Source organism: Triturus cristatus, chromosome 4_2 (assembly GCF_964204655.1).
Source record: "Triturus cristatus chromosome 4_2, aTriCri1.1, whole genome shotgun sequence".
NCBI lineage: Eukaryota > Metazoa > Chordata > Amphibia > Caudata > Salamandridae > Triturus > Triturus cristatus.
In genome coordinates this window covers 619,673,366-619,698,213 of record NC_140586.1, presented here as the reverse complement: position 1 = coordinate 619,698,213, position 24,848 = coordinate 619,673,366, and the positions used below count along the sequence as shown (strand labels likewise).

General features: G+C 46.5%; 1 protein-coding gene across 1 annotated transcript in view; it reads right to left on the bottom strand.

Moving 5' to 3' along the window:
• ANKRD13C (ankyrin repeat domain 13C) overlaps positions 1 to 24,848 on the bottom strand; it is a 388,883-nt gene that overhangs the window by 301,841 nt on the left and 62,194 nt on the right. The window contains exons 2-5 of the mRNA XM_085602287.1: positions 23,282 to 23,323; positions 14,993 to 15,097; positions 3,396 to 3,481; positions 3,095 to 3,140 (exon numbers count right to left, since the gene is read on the bottom strand). Coding sequence (XP_085458413.1) covers positions 3,095 to 3,140; positions 3,396 to 3,481; positions 14,993 to 15,097; positions 23,282 to 23,323 — 279 coding nt within the window. The remainder of the gene's footprint in view (positions 1 to 3,094; positions 3,141 to 3,395; positions 3,482 to 14,992; positions 15,098 to 23,281; positions 23,324 to 24,848) is intronic.

Sequence of the window (24,848 nt, the reverse complement as noted above, 5' to 3'; positions counted from 1 at the left end):
GGTTTGATACATAGAACGCAAGACTTGTATTCATTCGGAGCTTGGCAGCAGTTAAAGCTCACTGTATCTATGCAAACAAAACAGTAGCAGCAGGAGCGATTTCAAACAAAACCGTCCTCAAAATTCATTTATCATCCCATTTGGTCCCTTTTTCTAGCCACCCTATCTACCCACCAGGTAAAATTTGAATCCTCTGTACGTTTTTCTTCAATCTGATCCCTGTGGAGGGAAAAGGGCACTGTACAACTCCTAACACTGTTGAAACAAAAAAACCTTAAGTTGAAGTCAGATGTCTGCATGTCCTGTTTTGCTGGGATTTTTTCCATTGTTTAATATGGAAATAACATTCAGTTTCTAGCAACAAAGTACACATTTGCCACTACTGTCAGGTTACAGATAATGTTCTTCCTGTTTGAGCAACCCAATTCCAGATGCCAAACAAGAGAGAGAAATGGCTGTACAGAACATCAGTCCGCATTATTCTCTGGACATTTCCATGTATTTTGATTTCAAATGAGAATTTCAGGAAACCTGCTGAAAATGTGGCTCTGCATACCTTTCCAGCCACACTTCCTCCAACATAATAGAAAACTCTCCTTCTATTGACAGGTTTGGTTGGAGACTCGAAGCATCCAATGATCATCCTCCACTGGACTCCATCCTTAATGGGAAAGAATTCATTTGGTGAGCTGCATGAAGACAGTGGTCCTTTCCCAAGCTTGGCATGCCAAAATGTTTTGCAAGGAGATTTTCTTGAGAGGGTCATAATATATAGAAACCAAGGCCCTTATTTACAATTGCCTGGAGCTGTATTCCCGGGAGGAATGATGGTCCGGGATCTAAGAATTTCCCACTGTATTCAGATTCAGTCTTATCAGGTCCATGAACATCACTCCTGATAATTTCGGGCACCGACTCCTCAGAGAAGCTGTGGGGTAGCTGCTGTGCCCTGCCACAACATGTACGCAATCCTGAAGGTGATGCCTAATTTTTATAAATTTCTAAAAGTGTATGAGGTAACTGGAATTGTTTGCAAAGATCTTCAAATGTCCTCTACTCTTCCACTCTTAATTCACTGGGAGAAGTGTTGTGCATTAGTATGTGGGGGCTGAACCCTAAAAAAGTATGTGTTGGCTCAAATCAGTGCTTTTGCTTATTTCACAATTTAGTCACGTTAATTGTGAAGGATCCCATAGAAGTCAGACTGCTATCCTTTAAGCCCTGGTGTGTCTTTCCTGGGTGTCAGAATAAAACAAAATGAGGTTCTATTTTGGTCTAAAGCTGCTGTTTTTAGCAGAAGGGGATCCATTCTTTTTCTACAATCCTGTCCCTCACCACCCAAGCCGGTGACCTGTTTCAAAGAAGGTATTTACCCAAGAAATGTAACTGGGACGCTTCATGATCTTGGTGGAAGGTAAGGAGAGCTGAAACCCCCATAACACCCGTAACACCCGTTATATAAAGTATACTCATACGTATTCAGGCTCTACACTTGGGCACTTTGGACAGGTGGCTTATCTCCTTGTTGGCCAACTCTTTTGTTTAGCTGTATGGAGAGGCACTGAAATAGGTGTAAGATTCTCAGGAGCAGGTTCATTCTTATAGTGTCTATTCTTCCCTAAGAATTAATGGAAGAGTCACTGTAAAACAAAAACGTGTATACGTGTGGGTCTGAGGCTTTCTTGGACGGAAGTCTCTTCAAGATCTGACCATTTTTTAAGTATATCAATATTTCAGAACCCTGGAGATCATTCAGGTCAGCGGCCAACTCTTTTGTTTAGCTGTATGGAGAGGCACTGAAATAGGTGTAAGATTCTCAGGAGCAGGTTCATTCTTATAGTGTCTATTCTTCCCTAAGAATTAATGGAAGAGTCACTGTAAAACAAAAACGTGTATACGTGTGGGTCTGAGGCTTTCTTGGACGGAAGTCTCTTCAAGATCTGACCATTTTTTAAGTATATCAATATTTCAGAACCCTGGAGATCATTCAGGTCAGCATTGTTCTAGTTTAAATAGAAGCAGAGGAAGGTATCTGCATTCTTTCCATGGACTAATGGTCCCCCTCAGGGCTTGGTGCCACAGCGCTATGGTTGCTTTCACCTGTTTAGGTCTGAGCTGCTGTGTTGAGAACTGGTCTACCATATCAACTTGTTCATAATATCTGTACAGCTGTCAATTGTTGCACTTCTATGTTCTGGGATTTAAGATTTCAATGTTCTCTAGTGTTCTATAGTCTTTGTTCTTTTCTGATAAGCAAATTCAAATATGTACTCTGTAGGACTACCTTCAGTGTCCCACAACACTACATTATTGACTACTCAAGAGGGGTCACCTATTTCAGCATACACTGCAGTGTTTTGTTTTCTTTTTAGTGTGACAACAAACAGGTGGTCTTCGAATAAACTGTTGTTAAAGCCCGGTCTGTATCCGGGTGTAGGGGATAGGAGTATTTGAAGGTCTGCAGGTAAAATGCTTGAAGAGAATATTTAGATCCCGCTCTTAGGAGACTGTATGGTCTCCTTTCCACAATGAACTTTATATCTATCTGCTAACAAGGCAGCGCTTAGAGAGTTTCAGATTAGTTAAACGTTCTAGCTTAAATTTTACATTACAACCTAGACCAGTGGGAAATCCTTCACATTTCATTCTATGGATTTAAAGATAGCCCTGGCAGAGTGATTCAAACTGTGGGAATTCATCCATGAACACTTTCCAGTTAGGATTCTCCTCTCATGATTGGTTCTAACTGCCGTGTTATGATGCTCACAGGTTCTCAGTGCTCTGTAAGCAATGTCAATTAAGTTATGACTACACTGGTACGAAATATATCACAAAAGGTATATGCAGTTTTGCTTTGATTCTTATTTGCACATTTCCTTGAAGATCGATGCCCTTGTCACTTTCTTAGCCTTTACATTACAAGGTACAAGCAGCACATTGGAAAAAATATGTTTTTCACACCATCAAAAATATGCTGTTGTGACTCACAGTACAGCAGGTCCAGACAATTTTCCCGGCCCCCTACTCTTGGATGACAGCCCTAGAAGTAATGTCACCACTTTAGATTAAATTAAAAAACATCATTACATCTTACCCCAGCTTTGAAAATCCCAGTGAAGTTCTAGATAAAAATCTCCGAGCTGTGAAAAAGAAAAACAAGGGATAAACATGCACAATTTAGCTTTAATACAAATAGACAAACGTAACTGATGAGAAATGGAGTAACTATGCCTAGCCACATTATACTGAGTACATTGTACACCTGTGCTTAGTTTTAGGACTTTGGATTCAATATGTATTCTAGTTAGTCACTTTTGCATTCTGAACTGTCAAATGAAAGTGTTACAGTGTAGCCAACCGTAACTTGCATTCAAAATATATATAAAGCAACATACCTCTTTGAGGGCATTCAATAATCGTGGTCGTTTTTCTTCCACACTTTCTCTGGATTGTTGCTTCAACTTTCTTAAAAGTGCTGTAACTAAAATGTAACAATTAAAAATCGGGATTTCCACTGCAAATGCTCATGATTTTTTCAGTTGACGTATCGTTGAATGGGAATAACGTACTACAAGTCTATGACATCTGTTGCTTTTCAAACTACTTGGTAACGGAGATTGTTAACTATCAAGTTTACAACTCTACATCTTTTGCTGATTAAGATGGGTATTCGGTGAAATGCCCAATAAAGAGATTCTGTCCACAGATCATCATGTGCATTCTCCCAGTTTTACAGATCTTTGCTTCAACAATGAGCAAAACTCAAGTGTGCTCAACTGAGCCACTGAACACAAGATGACCTATGCAAGGAAACAGACTATGCAGGGTTATAGGGTCAAACTCACACTTTAGCAATTAAAACACATGTATACCAGATTTGGCACCAACCAGTGTTAAGACAGGTGATCTGACATATGGTCAGACCAGTCCCATGGTAACATAGGCTGAAGAAAGTGTCTGAAAAGAACACAATTTTAACAGCACATGTGGCTGTGACAGTTTGCAGATGTCAACCAGTATCAAAGATTAACCCCTTCAGCGCTGCGCGGATTCCCCCGCGGTGCTGAAGGGTTCGAGCGCGGGCGGGGCCATGACGGAACGGTTCCGTCATGAGCACAGCTCAACCGATGCTCATGACGGAACCGTTCCGTCATGAGCATGGAAGGGGTTAAGAGCTGGGGAGTCAAGGGAGCTAACCATTCTTCACCACTGTCAAAAGTTTGGAACTCATTAGCACATCACTTCAACTGTTTTCAGAACCATCCCAATTCCATGTTAAAGCCCACCAATTCTCTGAGAAAATACTAGGGCAGGCTGTGGTCTCAAGTTCTAAGATACCTTAAAGTGAAAAGAAACATCATAAATTGATAACACAGATACAAAAATCCAGTAACCCCAAAATATATTGACCTGACAGCTGAAATGGGTACAACCTATGTAGAAAGAATTACACTCGCAACCCAATATTGCAGGATTCAAGAAGAAAAAAAAAAGAGAAGGCTGAACAGGAGGAATCCAAAGTAGGTTTTCATGCGGGACAGGGGAATGGGAGCTTGACTTGTATCATGAGCTAGGAAAGGTCAAAGGCTTCAAAACTCCCCATGATCAGAGAGCACTGAGGAAACAAAGCATCACAGATGAATTATCTATGGTGGTTGCCTGACAGACAATTAGAAATCTCTGGGTAAAAGAGAATTTTCTGGGGGGTGTGGCCTGACAAGATGGCCGAGATAGTCGCATTCGCTCGGAGCTCCAACCCTTAACATCACAACTGTACATTAATCCTGGCAGAACCAATGCTAGTGTCGACCGAAAGTGACTCGCAACATCCCTAGACCGAACGAAAAAACGGCAGCCCTCCATCGTGTATTACCGAAGAAAGCGCTCACCGCGAACAATGAACAGAGTGGCGTGCCTGACCCAGTAATGGCGGTGCCTGACCAGAGTGCAGAAGACGGCCGGTGCAGAAGACAGACTGGGCAAGTAAGATTGATTGTGCCACGGCAGGTACCAGCAACTAAGCCCCCGCCATGAATCCCGCACCCCGGCAAAGCCTGACACACATCCTCCCCCCCGCGAGTCCGTGGCGAGGCTGGTGATCGATGGCACAGGGAAGCATCATCCTGAGCAACCGAGAGAACCTGGAAAAAAGAGCTGGCCTTCCAGACCGATAGACGCCGCGGCGGAAGACCCAAGGAGAATTGGGGTGCCGAAGAAAAGTGCCCCCAATATGCACGGCATCTGCTAGCGGCGGAGAAAAAGCGGCACCAGAGAAGTTGCAGAAACTAAGGGAGGAAGGCCAGAAAAGACGTGACAAAGGATCGGGACGCGAGTGGCATAAGAGTAAGCAGGCCTGTGGAAGAGAGGCCCTAGTCTCAATCAGAACTCCAGGACCCGCACAACAGCGCGGCCTGCACGGTCACAAGCGGAATCTGCTGGTGGGAAGGGAGGCACCACTGGACCTCCCAACAGGTGAAGAGAGAGTCGGGCGGAGCTTGGGGACACCAAGATCAGAGCATAGGCGACTGAGGTGGGAAGAACTCCCATAGAAGTCGAACAAAAACGAGCAAGATACAGCGCAAAACGAGCAAGATACAGCGCAAAAGAAAGGCACAAGACAATAGAAGATACGCCATAAACTAATAAGGCACCACTAGAAAGCATACCAAATACGACCTACAGGGCCTAAAAAATATAGCTCCTGCAACCAAAACCAGGCAAAAGTAGATAGCTGGGCCAAGTGGCGCGCAGAAGATAGTGACCACGCTCTACAGGACATAAAGGGTGCTGAATAGGATTGGGACTCAGCAAAGCTATAGGGAAGAAAGGTGCAACAGGCAATCAGCACTCCTACTATGGCCCACCTGGAGACAACAGACAAAGGCCCCATAAACAGAGTGTGAGAAAGTGCCCTCTTTCTGCATGGTTGCTCCCACTTTTTGCTGAATGGCGGATGTGCTTTGACCAAGTGTGTCCTAGGCTCCTCCTAATCAGGTGCCCAGGGCCTCTGTTCTTTCCCTAAAACTGCAATGAAGCCTAAACCCAATTGGCATCTCTGCCCACAGGTCAGCCCCTGGTAAATGGTACCACAGGTACCCAGGGCACTGTGACCAGAGAAGGCCTCAAAGGGCTGCCGCACTTATTGTGCCACCATTGAGAGACACAGAGACACGCACGCACACACACACACGCAGTGCAGAACAAAGTCAAGAGTCGACATGGCACACAATTCGCAATGTTGTTTTTCGAGGAGTATAACATGCATAAGTTATACACGGGGCCATTTGTTTCTGCCATTTACTTTACCCTAAGCCGCCGCACTTGTATAGATAAACCAAGTGTATTGTTTCCAGGATCCATGAGAGGCATGTGATCGGCCTTTGACTCGGCGTGGTTATCGTCCGTTAGTTAGAGGCAAGAGTAGTATTCAGCGTCTTCCATACTTCCGAACTTCGGTTTACGTGTACCTAGAACCAAACTGCTGTTGCCTAACAGGTAAGATGCATTCTGCATTCGTTTGCGTTCGTACGTTAGAATGGGCAGACTTATGTTTAGGTCCACTCGGTGTATTTTTCAGGTTGCTTCTGTCAAGCACCACAGTCTTTACCGCAGGTACCATGAGCCTTGTGCACCTTTTTAGGTCTTGCTGAGTCAGCGCGCAGGCGCTGCTCGGAGAGACATTTAGTAGATGAGTTTTCAAAGAGCAGCTGGCTGGCCTAGCGCTTGCGTTCACGCGAGCGTGCGCGCGCGCAGCCGGCTGCCAGCTGGTAAGAAGATCCGACCCCTAAAAGGCAACCCTGCACCAGACGCCCCACAGCCTTGTGTGCCAAACTGACAGTGCCTAACCAACTCCTAACTTCTCAACTTACCTCTCGAAGTGGTGGTCGCACCCAGAAGACCTTCGTTCCTGAGCCTGCATTGCCTTTGCAAACCAGATGTACCCCATTGAAAACAGGGTGCCCGACGTCTAAACAGCACCCTACACTCGGCCGTCCTAGTGCCGCTGAGGGTGCACCTTTGGTGCTACTTTATTTCCCCATTTGCCCTGAGCTAAAGTCCAGGAGCTGTGCTCCGACAACCAAGTGGCCAGCTAGTCAGCAGTCACCAACCAGAGGACCCCTATCCCCCATTGGATTACATTGGGCCTCAGCACTCTGCACCCAGCCGCCCTAGTGCTACTGAGGGTGTAACAGGAGTGCGTCCTTGGCCCTGGGGGACCTCTGAGTCTAACCCCAGAACCTCAACTCCCACTACCAAATATTTACCTTAAAAATGATAACACCATTTTCCTCCACAGGATAACATGGACTGTTTTTCTGTGAAAAGTTTCATAGTGTGGAGTTTGTACAACAAATGCATAACACTGTCCACTGATACTGCCTTACTGCTCGACCACACTACCACAAATAGAGAGTGAGGTGCTATCTAACTTTACCTCTGCCTACCTTTGGGGTTCCACTGGACTCCGTGCACACTATACCTCACTTTGGTATAGTATATACAGAGCCAGCTTCCTACAGAAAGGCAATAAGAAAAGGGGGCAATGAGACAAGATACTGGGGCCGCCATCGAGACAGGTGGGGGGGCCTCAGTTGGAAGAGGACTGAACGTTACAAAAAGACCTGAACAGCGGTGGACAGTGATTAACTTGAACGACCGGGCAAAAGAGATGATCACTTTAACGGACACAACTGGAATGGCTTTCCCTCCCTACCACCCTACCACCCCCCCTGCTCCCCACAGGACCCTCGCCAATGGAGAAGAAGCGCCTAACAAGAAATAAATAAAGTGATTAACGCACGGACAGATAATGGTAAAAGAAAAGCCGGCAAGGGGAGGACAAAATAGTGCAATACACATTGTTGGGCCCAGCATCAACTGAACAGCCCAGGAGAGACCCAGAAAGTGCGAACAACCAAGAAGCTATGGCACAGGACAAGGCGGATATCTTACAAGCCAATAGAGACTCCTGGGTGGCGCTAGAGACAAAAAAGGATACTATGGAGATAGACATGAACCACCTACACCTACATCTGTGTAAAGTGGCAGAAAGAGTTATGAACAAGGAGGAAAAGTGGTGACACTGCGGGAAGAAGTTCAGAGGCTCCATACCTCGTTCCAAGAGCAGTCAAATTGTATGGAAGACAGAGTGGAAGGCACCGAAGGGCAATCAAGGAGGAACAACTTAAGATGTTTAGGCTTTCCGGTAAAAACAGAAGAGCCGGTAGCAGATTTATTTTTGAAAAACTTGATTGGAACGGCCTTTAACAAGATTAGACTCTCCACATTTTTTGCTATAGAAAGAGCCCATCGGAACCCCGGACCTCTGCAGAGCCCAGGTTTACCGCCTAGAGCCCTGATAGCGCGTCTGTTTAGGGACAGAGACATAATATTGCAGCATATTAGTGCAGCATATCCGTGCAAATGGCTCGCCCAAATACGAAAATCGCAACATCCAAATCTACTCTGATTACACCAGAAAAGTACAGGACCTTAGAAACAGATTGATGCGTCAAGCGACAACTAAGATCATAATATTAAATATAGCCTGATATTTCCAGCGAGACTCCAGGTGCAATATGGGGGCAGGGCCCATTTCTATGAAACACCTTAAGATGTGACAGATTGGATGGACTCAATAGGTCTGGCCGGACAAGACCGGAGCGATGGCCAGGATAGAGGAAATGGAACAGACAGCAGCAAGGCCAGCGACAAGATCAAGAACAGTGAAGACCCACACTACAAGAAATGCTGCATATGGGACGCATCCTGGTTGGAGCAGATGGTACATTAAGGAATGAATCAGCAACGATACCACTTCAGAACCAGTATTCCCCACCGTCTTGTGCAAGAGAGCCAATCACAGTCTGAATGTACCCTGGGATAGGGTGGGGAAGCCCTCCAAGGCGAATTGAAGTGGCAGATGCGGCCAGCACGAATCTGGGAGTGTACACACTGAACTTGTAAGTAGATAAATTGAGAGGGGAACAAAATAAGATGGAAAATGGATGAATTGCTAATACATCGTTTGGGGGGGGGGGGGGGAGGTCGAAGAACAGAACAACTTAAGAACTAAGGGAGAAGGGACCTAGCTTTGTTCACACTTATATAGCATGGTTCCACCACTTGAACTTTGAGGACCTTCCAGCTGCTGCACGGTCTTGCTAAGCCAGTAAAGGTCCAGCGGGGTAGTGAGGGGATGGGCAGACTGGTCGCTAAGTTGAGACTGTTTACTCGGAATAGATAAATCTTTGTATTGAAACGTTGAAGAGAAGTTAATAGGGAGGGTGTGGGGGGACGATTTGGGGTAGAGGCCTGGTCCTTACACCTACGGTTGAGCTATGGGAATGTGGTACTACTGTCTGCGGTTGGGGGGGAGAGGGGAGTTGGGGACGTTACAGTTATGATGTCAAGTTAAACACCGGCGGTCCAAAAACATGCTATGTCAAGCAAAGTAGAAGATCAAGTGGGGTCGCTGATGCACATGACACTACAATGGAGCCCCCATTAGAAACTAATGAGAAGTCCCTGGACGTTTTAGCGACATGAAGGGTGAGAGACAAAACCATAAGTTTATAACATGGAATGTCCGAGGGCTCAATCATTTTGTTAAACGTACCCCTATAGTAGCCTATTTAAAGAGATACGGGGTCGCAATAGTATTTATGCAGGAAACCCACTTCTGGGGAGATAGCCTCAAATATGTATGACGACGCAGGAGAGGTCAGATATTTACAACGTCATATTCGGGGTATGCCAGCGGGACACCGATTTGGGTGGCACCGGGTGTCTCCTTCAAAAAGTTAAGGACTAGCCTAGATCCAAATGGGAGATACGTAATGGTGGAAGGAACACTAGATGGCCAAAATATGTGATTGATCAATATATTATGCCCCTAATAGTGATGAGGGAGACTTTCTGGGGTCACTCAGACACACCTCACACCTGACATGCAATTTATTGTTGTAGGGGACTACAATTGTGCTTTTGATGGAACGATAGACAGGCTCCCTCCGAAGCTAGAGGCTAAACTAAAGGCGAGAGAGGCTATGCACCAGATGCAAATAAATTATATAACCTCATGCATATCTGGCGGCACTGTAACTGTTTGCATATGGCTGGGTTCAAACCGGAATGGAGAGCAAAAAAACGATGGATTTAGGCCCAGATCTCTGTACTGGGGTGAATGTTTGACATTGTTCTGCATTCTGTCCATTAATTGCTGTTTTTGCATTTGTCACCCCGAGTGGGACGGGTATGCTCAGACGCGAGTCCCGTGCTCTCCATGCCACTGGAATCAAGCTATCTTGGCTGAAGAGGGGTGAATCCCCGAAACCGGTCCTAGGATGCTTGTTTCCAGTCCAGGGAGGACCTGGCTTGACAGTTCGGGCTGGACTGTTCCCATGAGGCACAGGATCAAGACTGATTTTTATATGGCTGGGTTCAAACTGGAATGGCATGGTGAGCAAAAATACGATGGATTTAGGCCCAGATCTCTGTACTGGGGCGAATGTATGACATTGTTCTGCATTCTGTCCATCAATTGTTGTTTTGGCACTGTAACCCCCACCAAACAGCTTATTCTTGCCACACCCCGGCGACAAACACATATAGCGGACTAGACTATTTTTTTTATACAGTGGCCGTGACTAGAGTAGTAGATAATTCCCCATTACTAATAGAATACACACTAGGTAGGCCGTGATCCAAAATAGCACTGTGGAGGATAAATACTGAGGCGCTCATGGATCCGGTTTATAACGCAACAGTAGGAACTGAACTGAAAGGATATTTCGATACAAACTGGAATACAGCGAGCAACAGGGCAGCAGAATGTGATGCAATGAAAGTGGTAATCAGAGGAGTATGCATTTTAACAGAGGCAGGAGTTAAGAAAGTATAAGAGCATGACCTACAGGGCCAGGAAAAATACCTAGCCACATTAGAAGCAGCACTCCCCACAGATGTAGAGGGACCCCAAAAATGGATTTCAACAGAGAAAGAAGGTCAGGAAACTGTGGGATAGACTAGACAAGTACAACAGATATAAAAGTAGAAGATGCTGGTACACAGAGGACGATAAATCGGGTCGATTACTGGCAAGCATCATTAATATGGAGACAACCCCAACCAATAATGGCAATGCGGGGCGACCAAAATCAGTTGGTCTACACACAACACGAAATTAATAAGGCATGTGCACCGCATCTAAATAAAATATACACAGCGCCCTGGAACCCCTCACACACCCAGAACATAGAAACATACCTGGAGAGAATAGAAATGCCTAGCCTGGATCCCGAAGTTCGAGAAGTCCTGGGGCACCAATAACTGTGACAGAAATTAAAAATGCGATAATGCACTTGAAAAAAGCTAAGTCACCGGGCATGGACGGCCTTAAGCCCGAATTTTATTAAGAATATCCGGGGATGGTGGCAGATAGATTGAAAGAAGTACTTATAGAGGCAAAAGAGAGAGGAGAAATACTGAGCTCAATGCGCGAATCGTTAATAGTAGTAATTCCTAAACCGGGAAAAGACCCGACACTGCCGAATTCATATCGACCTCTATCCCTGTTAAACGTAGATTTAAAACTTATAAGTCACATGCTAGCGAGCAAACTACTATCATATCTCCCTCAACTGGTACACGACGATCAGTCCGGGTTTAAACCCCGCAGAAATACTCTGAGGAACATCCGTCGACTTGCACATGTAATGCAGACACTAGAAGGGGACACAGCGGGGAACACACTGGCCTTCTGAGACATCGAACAAGCGTTCGATTCGGTTAAAGGGGAATATATATAGCAAGTACTCCACAGAATGGGCTTAGGCCCTCTTTCATTAAAAGAGTCAAATTACTGTATACAAAGCCAACAGCAAGGATCCGGACGAAATGATGTGTCTGACAGTATAAGGCTACACAGAGGGACGCGGAAAGGTTGCCGCCTCTTACCATTAATATTTTCTTTAGCAATGGAACCTTTAGCTTGCCATCTGAGAAAAGTACTAAAAGGGCATGGCATAACGACTGGACAAACTGAACATATAGTGTCATTATATGCAGACGACGCAATAGCGTACCTGAGCCACCCAGAACATTCCACCTCAATTTTACTCAAGGCCCTAGAAAAATTTGCAGAAGACTCAGGCCTGCGCATTAATAAATCCAAATCACAGCTATATCTGATAGGGAAGGTCAAGAGAGAGGAAGTGTCCCAGCTCCCGTGGTTGGAGCTCCCCTGGGAACTAAAAACAGTCCGATATCTAGGAATACACGTAACTAGAGAGAAAGATAGTTTTTATGAATAAAACATGGGAAGGATAGTCAAGTGTTTGCAAGGGAGTGTAAACTTCTGGAACACAGTGAAATTATCTTTGATGGGGAAGGTAGCACTGATAATGGTGGTACCGCCTAGGTGCCTTTATGTTATGCAGGGGTCTTTCTACGAGATTCCGCACAACGTATTCAAAGAACTTGATGTTCTCTTAGCACAGCTGTTGTGGAATGGGAAATGCTGCAGGGTAGAACTAGAGGTAATGAAACGTCAATGGGATAGGGGAGGGTTGGAAATCCCAGACCTCTATATTATCTGGCATCACAACCACAACACGCCATATCATGGCTAGATACGGACCTCTCCTGGGAAAGGACCCTACTCACAGGCACCTATGGTAAGCAGCAGCTGAAAGGAAGGAGATTACAAGGAGCATGACCCCCTTTAATAAGATTAATGGCCAGAATAGGACAGTAAAACCTATTAAGAGGGGACCCTATGCACCAGCCGCTGACATCTGGATCATACCACAGTTTGCTCAGGAAGAACGGACAAGGACGATTGAGAAGTGGAAGAATGGGGGATGTCTGATGCTATCAGATTTATACCCCCAAAAAAGGTTCATAACTTACCAGGATGCGGTAGATACATTTGACCTGGGAGATGAGCAATTTCTACAGTATGCGAATATGGCAGCCACAGCCCGACAGCTATGGCAGACAATTCCGGAAGCCCCAGAACACTCACAAACATTGATCACTATGATCATAATAGCGGGCGGAGGTTTGTAACACCTATATAGGACGTTGAGGGAGGAAAAAAGGGGCAAGCCCCTTAAGATTCAGGAGGTGGCAAGAGGCCAGTGATCGACCGCTAACGCAGGCAGAATAGAAAAAAAATACATTGAGAGGTCCATAGAGTATTGGTATGTGCCAGGTTTAAACAACTACAATATAATATCATTCACATGACATACCTCTTCTAGGCGACCACACCCTCACCTAGGTGACTACACACCATAAATGCAACAAGTGACCTGCGATGCCCCCGATGTCAGCATACATAGGCCTACTTTGTACATATGGTGTGCCACTGCCCATAAATACAAACATATTGGACTGAAATAATGGAAATACTTAATCGGGTGACGGGTTGGAAGATAGCCCTGGAAATATGGACTTGTCTCCTGGGACTGATACCTAGAAATCCAAAATTAAAGACTAGCAGACTATTTCGGATTCTGGGACTTACGATAGCCAAGAGGCGTATAGCTATACACTGGTTGACAACGCAGGGCCCACTTACAGATGAATGGAAGATAGATCTGAAGGAATGGGCAATGGCTGAAGAGGACCACATGAGAAAAACTAGACAGGACGAGAAGTTAATGGAAGTGTTGCAGGCATGGGGGATGATGATCCAAGAAGTAGTAGAGCAAACCCCACCCTCACCCCAAGATGCACATGAGGGAATACCGAGAAATAAATGGCATACGTAGTCAGGAACTGCGAGTTAGTAACAACCAAGGGCACACCTAAGGTACACATCAAAGGAATTGGCAAACAGGAAGCTGGTATTAGGGAGGGGTAATGAAAGGGGGGGGGGGGGTTGGGAATATTGAACCAATGTTCTTTATACACTCTTGCAAGCTGTGAAATATGCTATTCGAAACCTGAAACAAAGGTCAATTGAATTGTAATATCTATGATATAACTTTGCATTTTCGGTATAAGCCTGTAAGTGGATGCTGCTTACTTAATGAAAAGAATAAAGAAATGTTTTTTAAAATAGAGAATTAAGCAGACCGCCGAGCTGTGTCTCGTGTAGACCAGACTTTCCAGGTAGGTTACCCGCAGGATCTGAGAACCATCAGTCTTGGCCATCCAAGAATGAGAGGGCATCAAAGATGTTCACGGTTGTAATATTAAATATTAACTTCACAGGATTAGCAGGTATGCCTGCCACAGGTTCCACCCCCATAATAGATCTCCTGGGCTTGTAGACATATGCCAATGGGAGAGCTTTGATTTTGCTCTAGGCTAAAGTACTCCTACAAAGGCGCCAAAGCAACAGCTCAACAATTTGGGGGTTCCTGAAAATAATCATCATGCAGTCCTCTGGGGAATCTTTAGGTTGAATGCCCAACCAAGTGGTCCTTCTGACAGACACCTTCATGTGCTAAAAGCTGCAAACAGCCTGAAGTTTTCTTCTGCCCAAAAATGTTTTTATTTCTCAGGGCCATGTGATCCTCAGTACTATGCGTTGGTAACCTGGGAACGTCCTTCAGGATGATTAGATATGGTGTACATTCTGGAGGTAGTTGTTGGTGAATGGTACGGGATCATCCAGGGTTACATGGCAAGTTATTTCCACCAAGAGCTTCTGGTTTCACTTTGGTTGCTTATACCATCCTGGGATGCTAGGCTGGTCCCACTAAACTGCCCAGCATGCCGGTAATGTGTGACTTGTGGTGCTTGGGGTACACTCAATTACTGACTGATGATATCAACGAAGGGTGGGAAATCAAAACACTGATGAATAAAACTACTTCACTAAAATCAGAATGACACTTGATCACTAAAGTCAAAAAGAAAAGGTGGTCTGTTTTTGTTTGCGAATATGCGAAAATATAATTTTTAATCACCAATTCCATTTAAACATCCTTATGTTTACAATATTAAAACAAATTTACATTAAGTTTGTGAGTCTTACTCATTTGTCGATCTCCGAAGCTGATTGCTTCAGCGAGCGGACTCCAACCCTGAGCATTTTTCACCTTGACAGGAGCATTGTGCGCCAAAAGTAAATGGGCACACTCTGTAAAAGAAAAGGTTTAAAACTTTGAGGGGTTTTCCTCTTGTACATACTGAAAGTGAAATAGGAATAAGAAATCTATCCAGACAAAATCTCAATTAATCAGCCTTCCTTCCGTACACAAACAAAACAGCAACCATTAGATGGACATAAAGGAAAATATTAGGCTGTTTGCAATTCACCACACACAAGTAACCTGTTGAGCATCTCTAATGCATTATCTTGAAGGTGCAGTAATATGCATTAGCAGAGCTACGCCACTGCCCACCAGCATGTTACTTGTGGTGTTTTGAGAGGAATTGTAGGAAGGGTTGAAAGTAATTGCTTATGATGCAAGGGCAGGATGTAATTCTGTAATTCAATTTTTATTTGACCACACAGCTGTCTACCTGAGCCTTTTTCCAGTCAAACTCATTTGTTCTTGTTGTGTTCGAGAAGTAAACAACTCTCACATCTAGTACTGGGTTTTTGGTACATAATTCAGTCCCTAGGGAGTGCTTCCACTGGAATGAATGATGGACTATTTCAAAAACCAAACTACACTAAACAAAGACACTTTTTAATCACACTCAATCATTTACGTCAGACTTTGATTTCATTCATTGCTGCTACAGTTCGAGCCAATACTACCAGTCCATTATCACCATCTGATCACCTCATATCTAGTGTACTGCTCCCCCGTACTGCCTCCCCTAGACACCACACAAATCACCCCACCACTGCACTACCATAGTCCATCCCTAAAAAAATACTTCCCAACAGCAACTACTAACAAGCACCCTCACACACAACACTACTGCATCACTGTCCCCATGATTACGCTGACATAACAGTCTATAACTGCTAACTGTCACTAACACACCTTAGCAAACACACTACTGCCTCCCCTCAATATTAATTCATTCCACAACCACAATATTCTCACCACACAGGCCCCTCTCATGCCACTGACCAATAACTGCACACTACTAAACACCACCTCAGCACAACCATTACAGTTAAATAATGTCACAAAACATTCTAGGCACAAATCTCACCCATATAAGCACTCAGCCAACCCGAAACCAGGTTTGGCATATACTACCACAAAACCTAAAAGTACAAAGGGTTAACCACCACATTCAATCACTGCACTGTCTCTCCTAGACTGTACTACAACCTAACAGAACTGCAGTACAGCCTACCATCACCAGTTTTGTAGTAATTCTTGGCATAATTATGGTAATTCTTGACAGAACATTGCCAGCATTGTTCTCACCAGAAGCAGAATGCCCATGGCATGATGGCAGTAATTATCAACACACTGTTTGCACCCATAGCACGAGGCAGACCACTTCTGTGCAATGTTTGCTCTGGCACATTAGTGATAATTATTTATATAGTTTGGGCAAAGCTGAATGCTGGTTCTCAGCCATGAGGTATTACTTCCACTGCCATAACACTTGTGATTCTTAGCATTTTAATAACATTATGACTTGCCTCCACCTCGAAGACTGGTGCATCAATTCACTGATTCATTCATTCATTCATTCAGACATCCATACATGCACTCACTTATTCAATCATTCATCACTGCACCTCTATTAAACATCCATCCTTTCAATCACTAAGTCATCAACGCTTTCAATCACCCATTCAACCAATCACACACAAATACATAATCAATGAAGATTCAATTGCAAAATTTCCAAATAACCTAACTAATGGTTTTACCAATGCTTGTTTGGACAGACTACCACATCTTTTGACCAATCACTTTACAACTGGACACAATAGGAAACAAGCATTGGCAAAGTCATGGCAATTGTTTAAGCCACGTCGCACAACATCCGTGGTACTGCACATCGTGGCTGAAGTTAATACATTAAAAACAAGCATTTGCAATGCAATAGGTCTCGCATTTACGCAAGTTTATGCTATCGGCATTGCAAATGACATTGCCTTTTATTTATGTTTTAAAAACCAAAACAAATAAAAGGCATTGTCATTTACAATGTCAATTGCTCAAACTTGCGTAAATGCGAGACCTATTGCATTGCAAATGCTTCTTCTTCATTATCACATCTGAGAGCACTGACAGATATGTACGTCCAGGGTAGGGTGTAAGCTGCACAAAAACCTGTTTTATTTAATAGACCACAATTCTGCACCACCTACAATAGGAACATAGTTAATCAATAGGCAAGTCAGTTGTCATATACACCCTAAATGTAGCCTAAGGGCATTGTCATCGATTTATTGCTGGTGAAGACATTTTCTAAATTCATATTTAAAAACTATCACTTTCAATAAGTACTCCTCAATGCGCTTTTATGATCTGTTAAAAAAAATGTGTTAAATACATTTTTTGAGTGCGGAAGAGACTTTGGAATTTTTTTAGATGACGTTTTTTGCACGTTGTACATGGCAAATATTTTCACGGACTCGGCTCATGCACAGCTCTTGGGCCGGAGCTGCCCTTGACTCGTCTCTGGCTTGGCTCTCTCAGTTAATTTGCTGACTCGGGCCCATCTAGTTTTAGCCTTATCCCAGATACAGGTACCGAGGCTCCTACTCACAAACTGAGTGCAACAAAACGATGAATAAATTATTAAAACAACGAAAGCCACCCTACTGCGTCACCCCTTACCAGACACTTCACTTAAGAAAGATTGCCAGAGTGGCGACACGTGTACCCACGGCGACGCTGCAAAGTTCGGCTGCTTTGAAGACTTTCGTCCTGTGTGAATGTCTTTTATAGGTTGACAGCCGTAAACAAGTCTAGGGCTGGGCCCTGCTGAATGCTGGCGGTACTGACCCATCCTGAATCGCCCGGGGACGCGTGTAGGTTTCCAGGGAATTTTTGTTCCATTTACTGCTGCGCTGTGAAAGGCGTTAAGGGAGGGGTTGTGTGGTGCCCGAGGCGGATTCTTAGATCTTAAATCAGAAACGCCTCACGCACGCACACCCAGACAGACCGAGTGGCACAGACATCCATGCCCATGCACTTTCAAAGAAATACACAACGCCGCACACTCGCTAGAAGGGAATTTACACACAAAGGCGGCCAAAATGATCACATTATGGGCTTGGCCCATTTAGAGGCTGGCACTGGTAAAATCGACCGAAAATTATTGTTTTCATTAAATGTAAACGCAGGCACGTAGCTTCAGATGGGCTGTATGGGGCGGGACTCCCCCTTAGGATTTCTCAGTCCGGTCATGCTGCTAATTGCCATGCCATGGCGCAAGGTGGGCGATCAATGGGCAGGCACCGCCGCCATAGTACCACATTTACAAAGAGTCAAGAGGACAGTTAATGCAATTTACAACTAGCTCTGACAATATTAAAAGATAAGCGTGGCCAAGGCGGACCGCACTGAAAATAAAGATACACAATACCATCACAAAACACATGCCAGAAGGGGGTGGGGAGGCTGTCAGGCCGGGGGCACCCACCTTCCTGCGCAGCCGCAGCTGGCCAGTAAGGATCGCCAGCAGGAGCATCTTGAGCAGCAGGGCCGTATGTCCATCCTTGTGGCCGTGCGAGGGCTGCTCTCTGCCGAGGGTCACCGAGCAGTGCGGGGCTACGCGGGGAAGAGGCACAAGGTAGTCAAAGGGGGGGGAGGAAGGTGACTCAAATGGCAGGGAGGAAGACAAGAGGGGGGTCGAAGAGGAGGCAGGGAGAGGAGGAGAGAGAGCTGCGAGGGAGGAAGAGAGGGGGCCACAGCGGGCGGGAGAACCTGAGCGTGGGCTGAAACGTCGGGAGGGAGGGAAAGCGAAAGCATGCAATGCGCGCGTTGAGGGAGACGAGTATGCGTGCACTGGCTGGGGGCGGCTGGTGCATGTGCGTTTGTTGGCGCAAGACCCGTAGAACTCGGCGAAGCAGGCGCTGGTGGTGTTCAGCAGGTGAGAGCAGGCCGAGTCGGAGTCCAAGATGACCAGCGGGTCTTCCCAGGAGTACATGCCGGCCCAGCGACTGCGAAATGTTAGTCGTTGCTTTGATTTGCGCTTGCGTTAGTGGTTTGCCTACCAGGCACTAGGACCGGGGGCTCATGCCGATGTGTTTAGCTGCCAGCGATGGGGGTGGCTGGCCCACTTTGGATTAAACTCGGGCAAGACTGCCCGTGAGTTCTCTCTCCTCGCTTTCCTCTTCAGCCAGACTGGGTTTCCCAGTGGACGGGATCACAGATCCTTCATCCTGTCCCTAGGGGGGGGGGGGGGGGGTGATAGCGCGGCGGCCAAAGGGTGCAAGGCACACTGCACGCGTTGTGTAGAGCAACACAGCAGAATGCCTAGAGCGTGGGACTTTGGAGCTGGGCAACCCAGTTCGAGTCTCTGCACCAACCCTCAAACATCCGATGATTCTGGGCAAATCGCCTAGCTCCCTGCGCCTAAAAAGGAATTGCGCTTGAATGACGAAGGCAGTATAGGGCGCCCCGAGCACCAACCCTCCCGTTTGCGAGGTGCTATTAGCACGGCATGTAGTATGGCGGAGCGCGCATAAGGCTCACACCTGTTTAAATGTACACATTGAAATGGCGCGAGGGGCGCGAGCACTGCAGTTCGAGTGCCAGGTAATTACCGCAGCGTGTGGGTACCAAGGTACGGGTGGCGCGGGTCCATCGTACCTCTCTGATTTGATTCTCGTATTTTTACCGCTGCGCGATAGCCATAGTTCAGCAATTGGGAGCGGGCTGCGTCAGAGTCCAAGATGACCAGCAGGTCTTCCCGGGAGTACATGCCTGCCCAGCCGGGGACCCACAGGGCCCAGAGGAGCCACAGCACGCGCATCTTGGCCATCATTCTACCGGGACCAGCGCTGCAGGGCCGGTCGGAGAGAAAACAGAGAAGGCGGAGCGTTAGCTGAGCTGAAACGCTGGAGGGAGGGAAAGCGAAAGCACGCCATACGCGCGTTTAGGGACATGAGGCTGGTGACAAACTCAAGAGCTCCAAGAAGAAATGCCGAGCCCTTGAGAAAGCCTGGCGCAGAGACCAGACACCAGACAACATGACCACCCTCAAGCTCGCCACTCGAAAACACCACCAACTGATCCACACCACCGAGAAAACAGCATTCAAGGAACGACTGGACAACAACGCCCACAACAGCAAGGAACTCTTCAACATCGTCAAAGAGCTCTCCAACCCCAGCGCCGGAAACAACGACATCACCCCATCGTAAGACCTCTGCAACTCACTCGCCTCGTACTTCCACAACAAGATCGCAGACATACACAACAGCTTCAGCACACAGCCGACGCACCCTACGACCGCACCATTGCCCCCCACCACCACCCTCCGCGCTTGGACCCCGGTCAACACCGAAGAGACCATACGCACGATGAACTCCATCCACTCCGGATCTCCAACCGACCCCTGCCCTCATCACTTCTTCAACAAGGCCGACTCCGTCATCGCACCCCATCTCCGGGACATCATCAACGCCTCCTTCGACACCGCAACCTTCCCGGAGAGCTGGAAGCATGCCGAACTCAGCGCCCTCCAAAAGAAACCATCAGCCGACCCCACCGACCTCAAGAACTACCGCCCCATCTCGCTGCTCCCGTTTCCTGCCAAAGTCATCGAGAAGACAGTCAACAGGCAGCTGGCCGCCTTCCTCGAGACGAATGGATCCCTCGACCCCGGCTTCCAGGCGAACCACAGTACCGAGACCGCCCTCATCGCAGCCACTGACGACATCAGAGCCCTGCTCGACAACAGCGAAACAGCGGCCCTCATCCTCCTGGACCTCTCCGCGGCGTTCGACACTGTCTGCCACCGCACCCTAGTGCAACGCCTCAGCAACGTCGGAATCCAAGAGAAGGCACTGGAATGGATCGTCTCCTTCCTCGCCGGAAGGACACAGAGTCCGCCTCCCCCCGTTCAGATCAGAAGCCACCGAAGTCATCTGCGGCGTACCACAAGGATCATCACTCAGCCCCACGCTGTTCAACATCTACATGAGCCCCCTTGCGGCCATCGCACGCCAACACAACCTCAACATCATCTCCTACGCCAACGACACCCAGCTGATCCTCTCCCTCACCAACGACCCCGCCACCGCCAGAACCAACCTACACGAAGGGATGAAAGACGTAGCCGAGTGGATGAGGAACAGCCGACTGAAACTGAACTCAGATAAGACGGAAGTCCTCATCCTGGGATCTTCGCCCTCCGCCTGGGACGACTCCTGGTGGCCCCCTGCCCTGGGCAGCGCACCCAAACCAACGGACCACGCACGCAACCTGGGCTTCATCCTGGACTCCTCCCTCTCCATGACCAGACAAGTCAACGCCGTCTCCTCGTCATGCTTCAACATCCTACGCATGCTACGGAAGATCTTCCGGTGGATCCCCACCGAAACCAGGAAGACTGTCACCCAGGCCCTCGTCACCAGCCGACTGGACTACGGCAACTCCCTCTACGCCGGAACCACTGCCAAACTCCAGAAAAGACTTCAGCGGATTTAGAACGCCTCAGCACGACTCATCCTGGACATCCCCCGACACAGCCACATCTCCGCACACCTAAGAAACCTGCACTGGCTCCCCGTCAACAAAAGAATCACGTTCCGACTCCTCACCCACGCACACAAAGCTCTCCACAACCAAGGCCCAAGATACCTCAACGACTGCCCCAACTTCTACACTCCCACCCGCCAGCTTCGATCGACCAGCCACGCCCTCGCCACCGTCCCCCGCATCCGAAGAGCCACAATGGGAGGAAGATCCTTCTCCTACCTGGCCGCCAAGACGTGGAACTCCCTCCCCACCCACCTCCGCCTGACCCAAGACCACCTCGCCTTCAGGAAGCAACTCAAGACCTGGCTGTTCGAGCAGTAGCAGGCCCCCCCCCCCTCCTCAAGCGCCTTGAGACCCTCCGGGTGATTAGCGCGCTATACAAATGCTTTGATTGATTGATGAAGAAGGGTGACAGGAAACGTGCACATGGCGCGTGTTCACGTGCGTGTACACAGGCTCCAATCCGCCAAAAGCCTTGCGCGTGCCCATCTCCTGTCCCACTTCCGAGGCAAGTCAGCAGCAATAGATCTCGCTGGTGACAGCAGCGCTTCGCGCTGCGTTCGCCAGGCGAGACCTAAAAATGATGTAGGTGCATGCGTCATCTTGTAGACTCTGCTCCACGCATGCGTACCTTTATAAAATACATTTTTTTGTCTTCTTAGTAAAGGATCTGACATAGATCGGTAACTAAAAAGAAAGTGAAACATGCAAAAAACTTTTCTTAAGCAGACAGGGAGTGACAACATGGAAGTGGGTGGGTGTAACCATGAAGCAACAGCAGCAAGGGTGTGGGCGAGCATTGAAGCAATCTGGAAGGGGATGCAAAAGCAATGATGGAGGGCTGAAGGGAAAGTGAGAGCAGGGGGGGAGCAAAGGCAACACAGAGGTCAGGGGAAGCAACATGGGTGGCGTGGCTGGGTGAAAGTAATGGGGAGAAGCACATAGGCGAGCGCCAGAGTGAGGGGACTTGGCAAAGCAGTCAAGCAAAAGAAAGCAACATGTAGGAGTGCATGAGGAAAGACGTACACAAGTGAGATGACTTAGAAACACATACACTGTAACAAACCGCTTGACACAGAAGAAAAAAGTAGTGCTTGAAAAGCAACCACTGGAAGCGGAGATGTCAGACAAAGTGGCTATGCTCCATGAAACAGACATATACAGCTGGGACATGAATAGGAAGAAGGCAAATGTAAGTGAGTGACAAGAGAGCGAACCCATGGTAAGCAATGGAAGGGCTCCTTGCCCCCTATGTTCTTGGAAAGCCTCAACAGACCGCACACTGATGCCTAGTAGGCGCGACCTAAAAACTGGAGCTCAATGGCCTGGGCCAGGTTTCAACTTTGGGTCTTTAAAGCCTTCGTTCGTTTGTCTAAACCAGAGCACCTATCTCTCCAACGTCATAAATCAGAGGTATGTTTTTCCAGTATTGCTTTTCATTTCTTTTTAGTATACTTCATCAGTTTCTAGTTGGAAATACTTATAGTTCAGTTAGTGCACCACCACAGCTTTTGCCTCCAATTGTAAATTCGAATGTTATATATAAAGAAATACGTGGGTATCAGTTTACAGTTAAAGCAGGAGCCTTTAGCAAAAGTATTTAACTAAACATGAGCATGTTAAGTTATTTACATAAAAGCTGAGGAAATCTTTCAATAAGTAAAGTGAAGTAAATAACTACTTGCCTTTGTTTCCTAATGTCACCGCAAGATGTAAAGGTGTGTTTCCTAAAAAAAAAAAAAGAAAAAAAAAAATTACACTTCCTGTCACAGAATATACCTTTTCCCTCTTTCTTAACCGTTCACCTCTCAAAAATGCACGATATCTCTTATGCCAGTCACTGCACAGCTGAACAGCAGTGACTTGTTATAGGCTTCCTGAATAAACAAGCCTTTTATACTTACTTGGTGTCACCTGGTGATTACAACAATATCCTTTGACCAATAAAGTTATAACAAAAATAATATACACTAGTCAAAAGTTTGAAAACTCTCATGATTTCTACAGTACCATTCTCTAACATGCTAGCCCTTTTAACAGTTTATTACAAGAGACAGTGGTCCCTGGGAAAGTTAATGATGCGTATGCAATGAATATAGCCTCAATCGGTACTATATTTACACCAATATCCAGTCGGATAGAGGCACTTTTTAGGTCTCGCCTGACCCAGCGCATGCGCTGGTCTGGCGAGACTTATTGAGAGGGCTCCAAAAAGTGCTACCAGGTCAGCCTAGAGCTACAGTTCATGTGCGCGGGCGCGCGCTTGACCGCGATTACTTTCACTTTCGCGGCCGCAGGGCCGGTTGGCATAGCCAATAGGTCTCGCTTTTGGGACCTTATAAGTATTTAGTTATGCAACTGTTGCATGGCTAAACACTTATAAGGTCCCAAAGGCGAGACCTATTGGCTATACCAATGCTTGTTAATATGTACAATAGAACACAGAATGCAAGCCAAATAACAGTGGGATACAAGCCTGTATCCATGGACCTACATACCGGACAAACAAACAAAGTAAAAAAGGCTCAGGCAGTTAGCGGTTGTTTCAATCAGCTAATACACAAATGGCAAAACAACTAATATGAAAGGGTCACCTTCACACAAAATTATATACAAGAATTACTGTGTATAAGGTTGACAACTGTGTCGACGGCGTTTCGATCCTTATAGGTAGGATATTGGATCATCATCATCAGGACTATCACAAAGTGCCTGTAAACAATTGCCTGTAATTTTACTATATATTTTACATAGGAATAAAGAGGGGGAAAAAAGGGGTGGGGGGGGGGGAGAAAAGAAAATTACATATAATGTGATGTCAAGGATTGGCAATGTAAAGAACAGACAGCGCCACTCAGAGTGCCATTACAACAATAACTGGTGTGAATTACGCGTTGGGAGCGGGATGCCTAAAGAGCGGCTCATCCGGTGAAGAGTCGGAGGCACAACAGGAAATGTCAAAGACGCAGAGTGCCTATACGTCGAAAAAATAGCAATTGCGGGATGTTTAAAGTACGGACAAAGCGGGTGGATCAGAGAAAAGTACTCAAAAATCTTAGCGGTTCCTAGTATGAAGTACGCGTATTGTTCTAAACCTGCAATGAGGGGGTATGAGGCTATAATCATTGCATACGCATCATGGACTTTCCCAGGGACCACTGTCTCTTGTAATAAGTTAGTTCCCAAGGTCCCTGACTGATTCTATTTGGGTTCCCTTGTTTTACATACATATGGTCCGTTTAACAGTAGCAT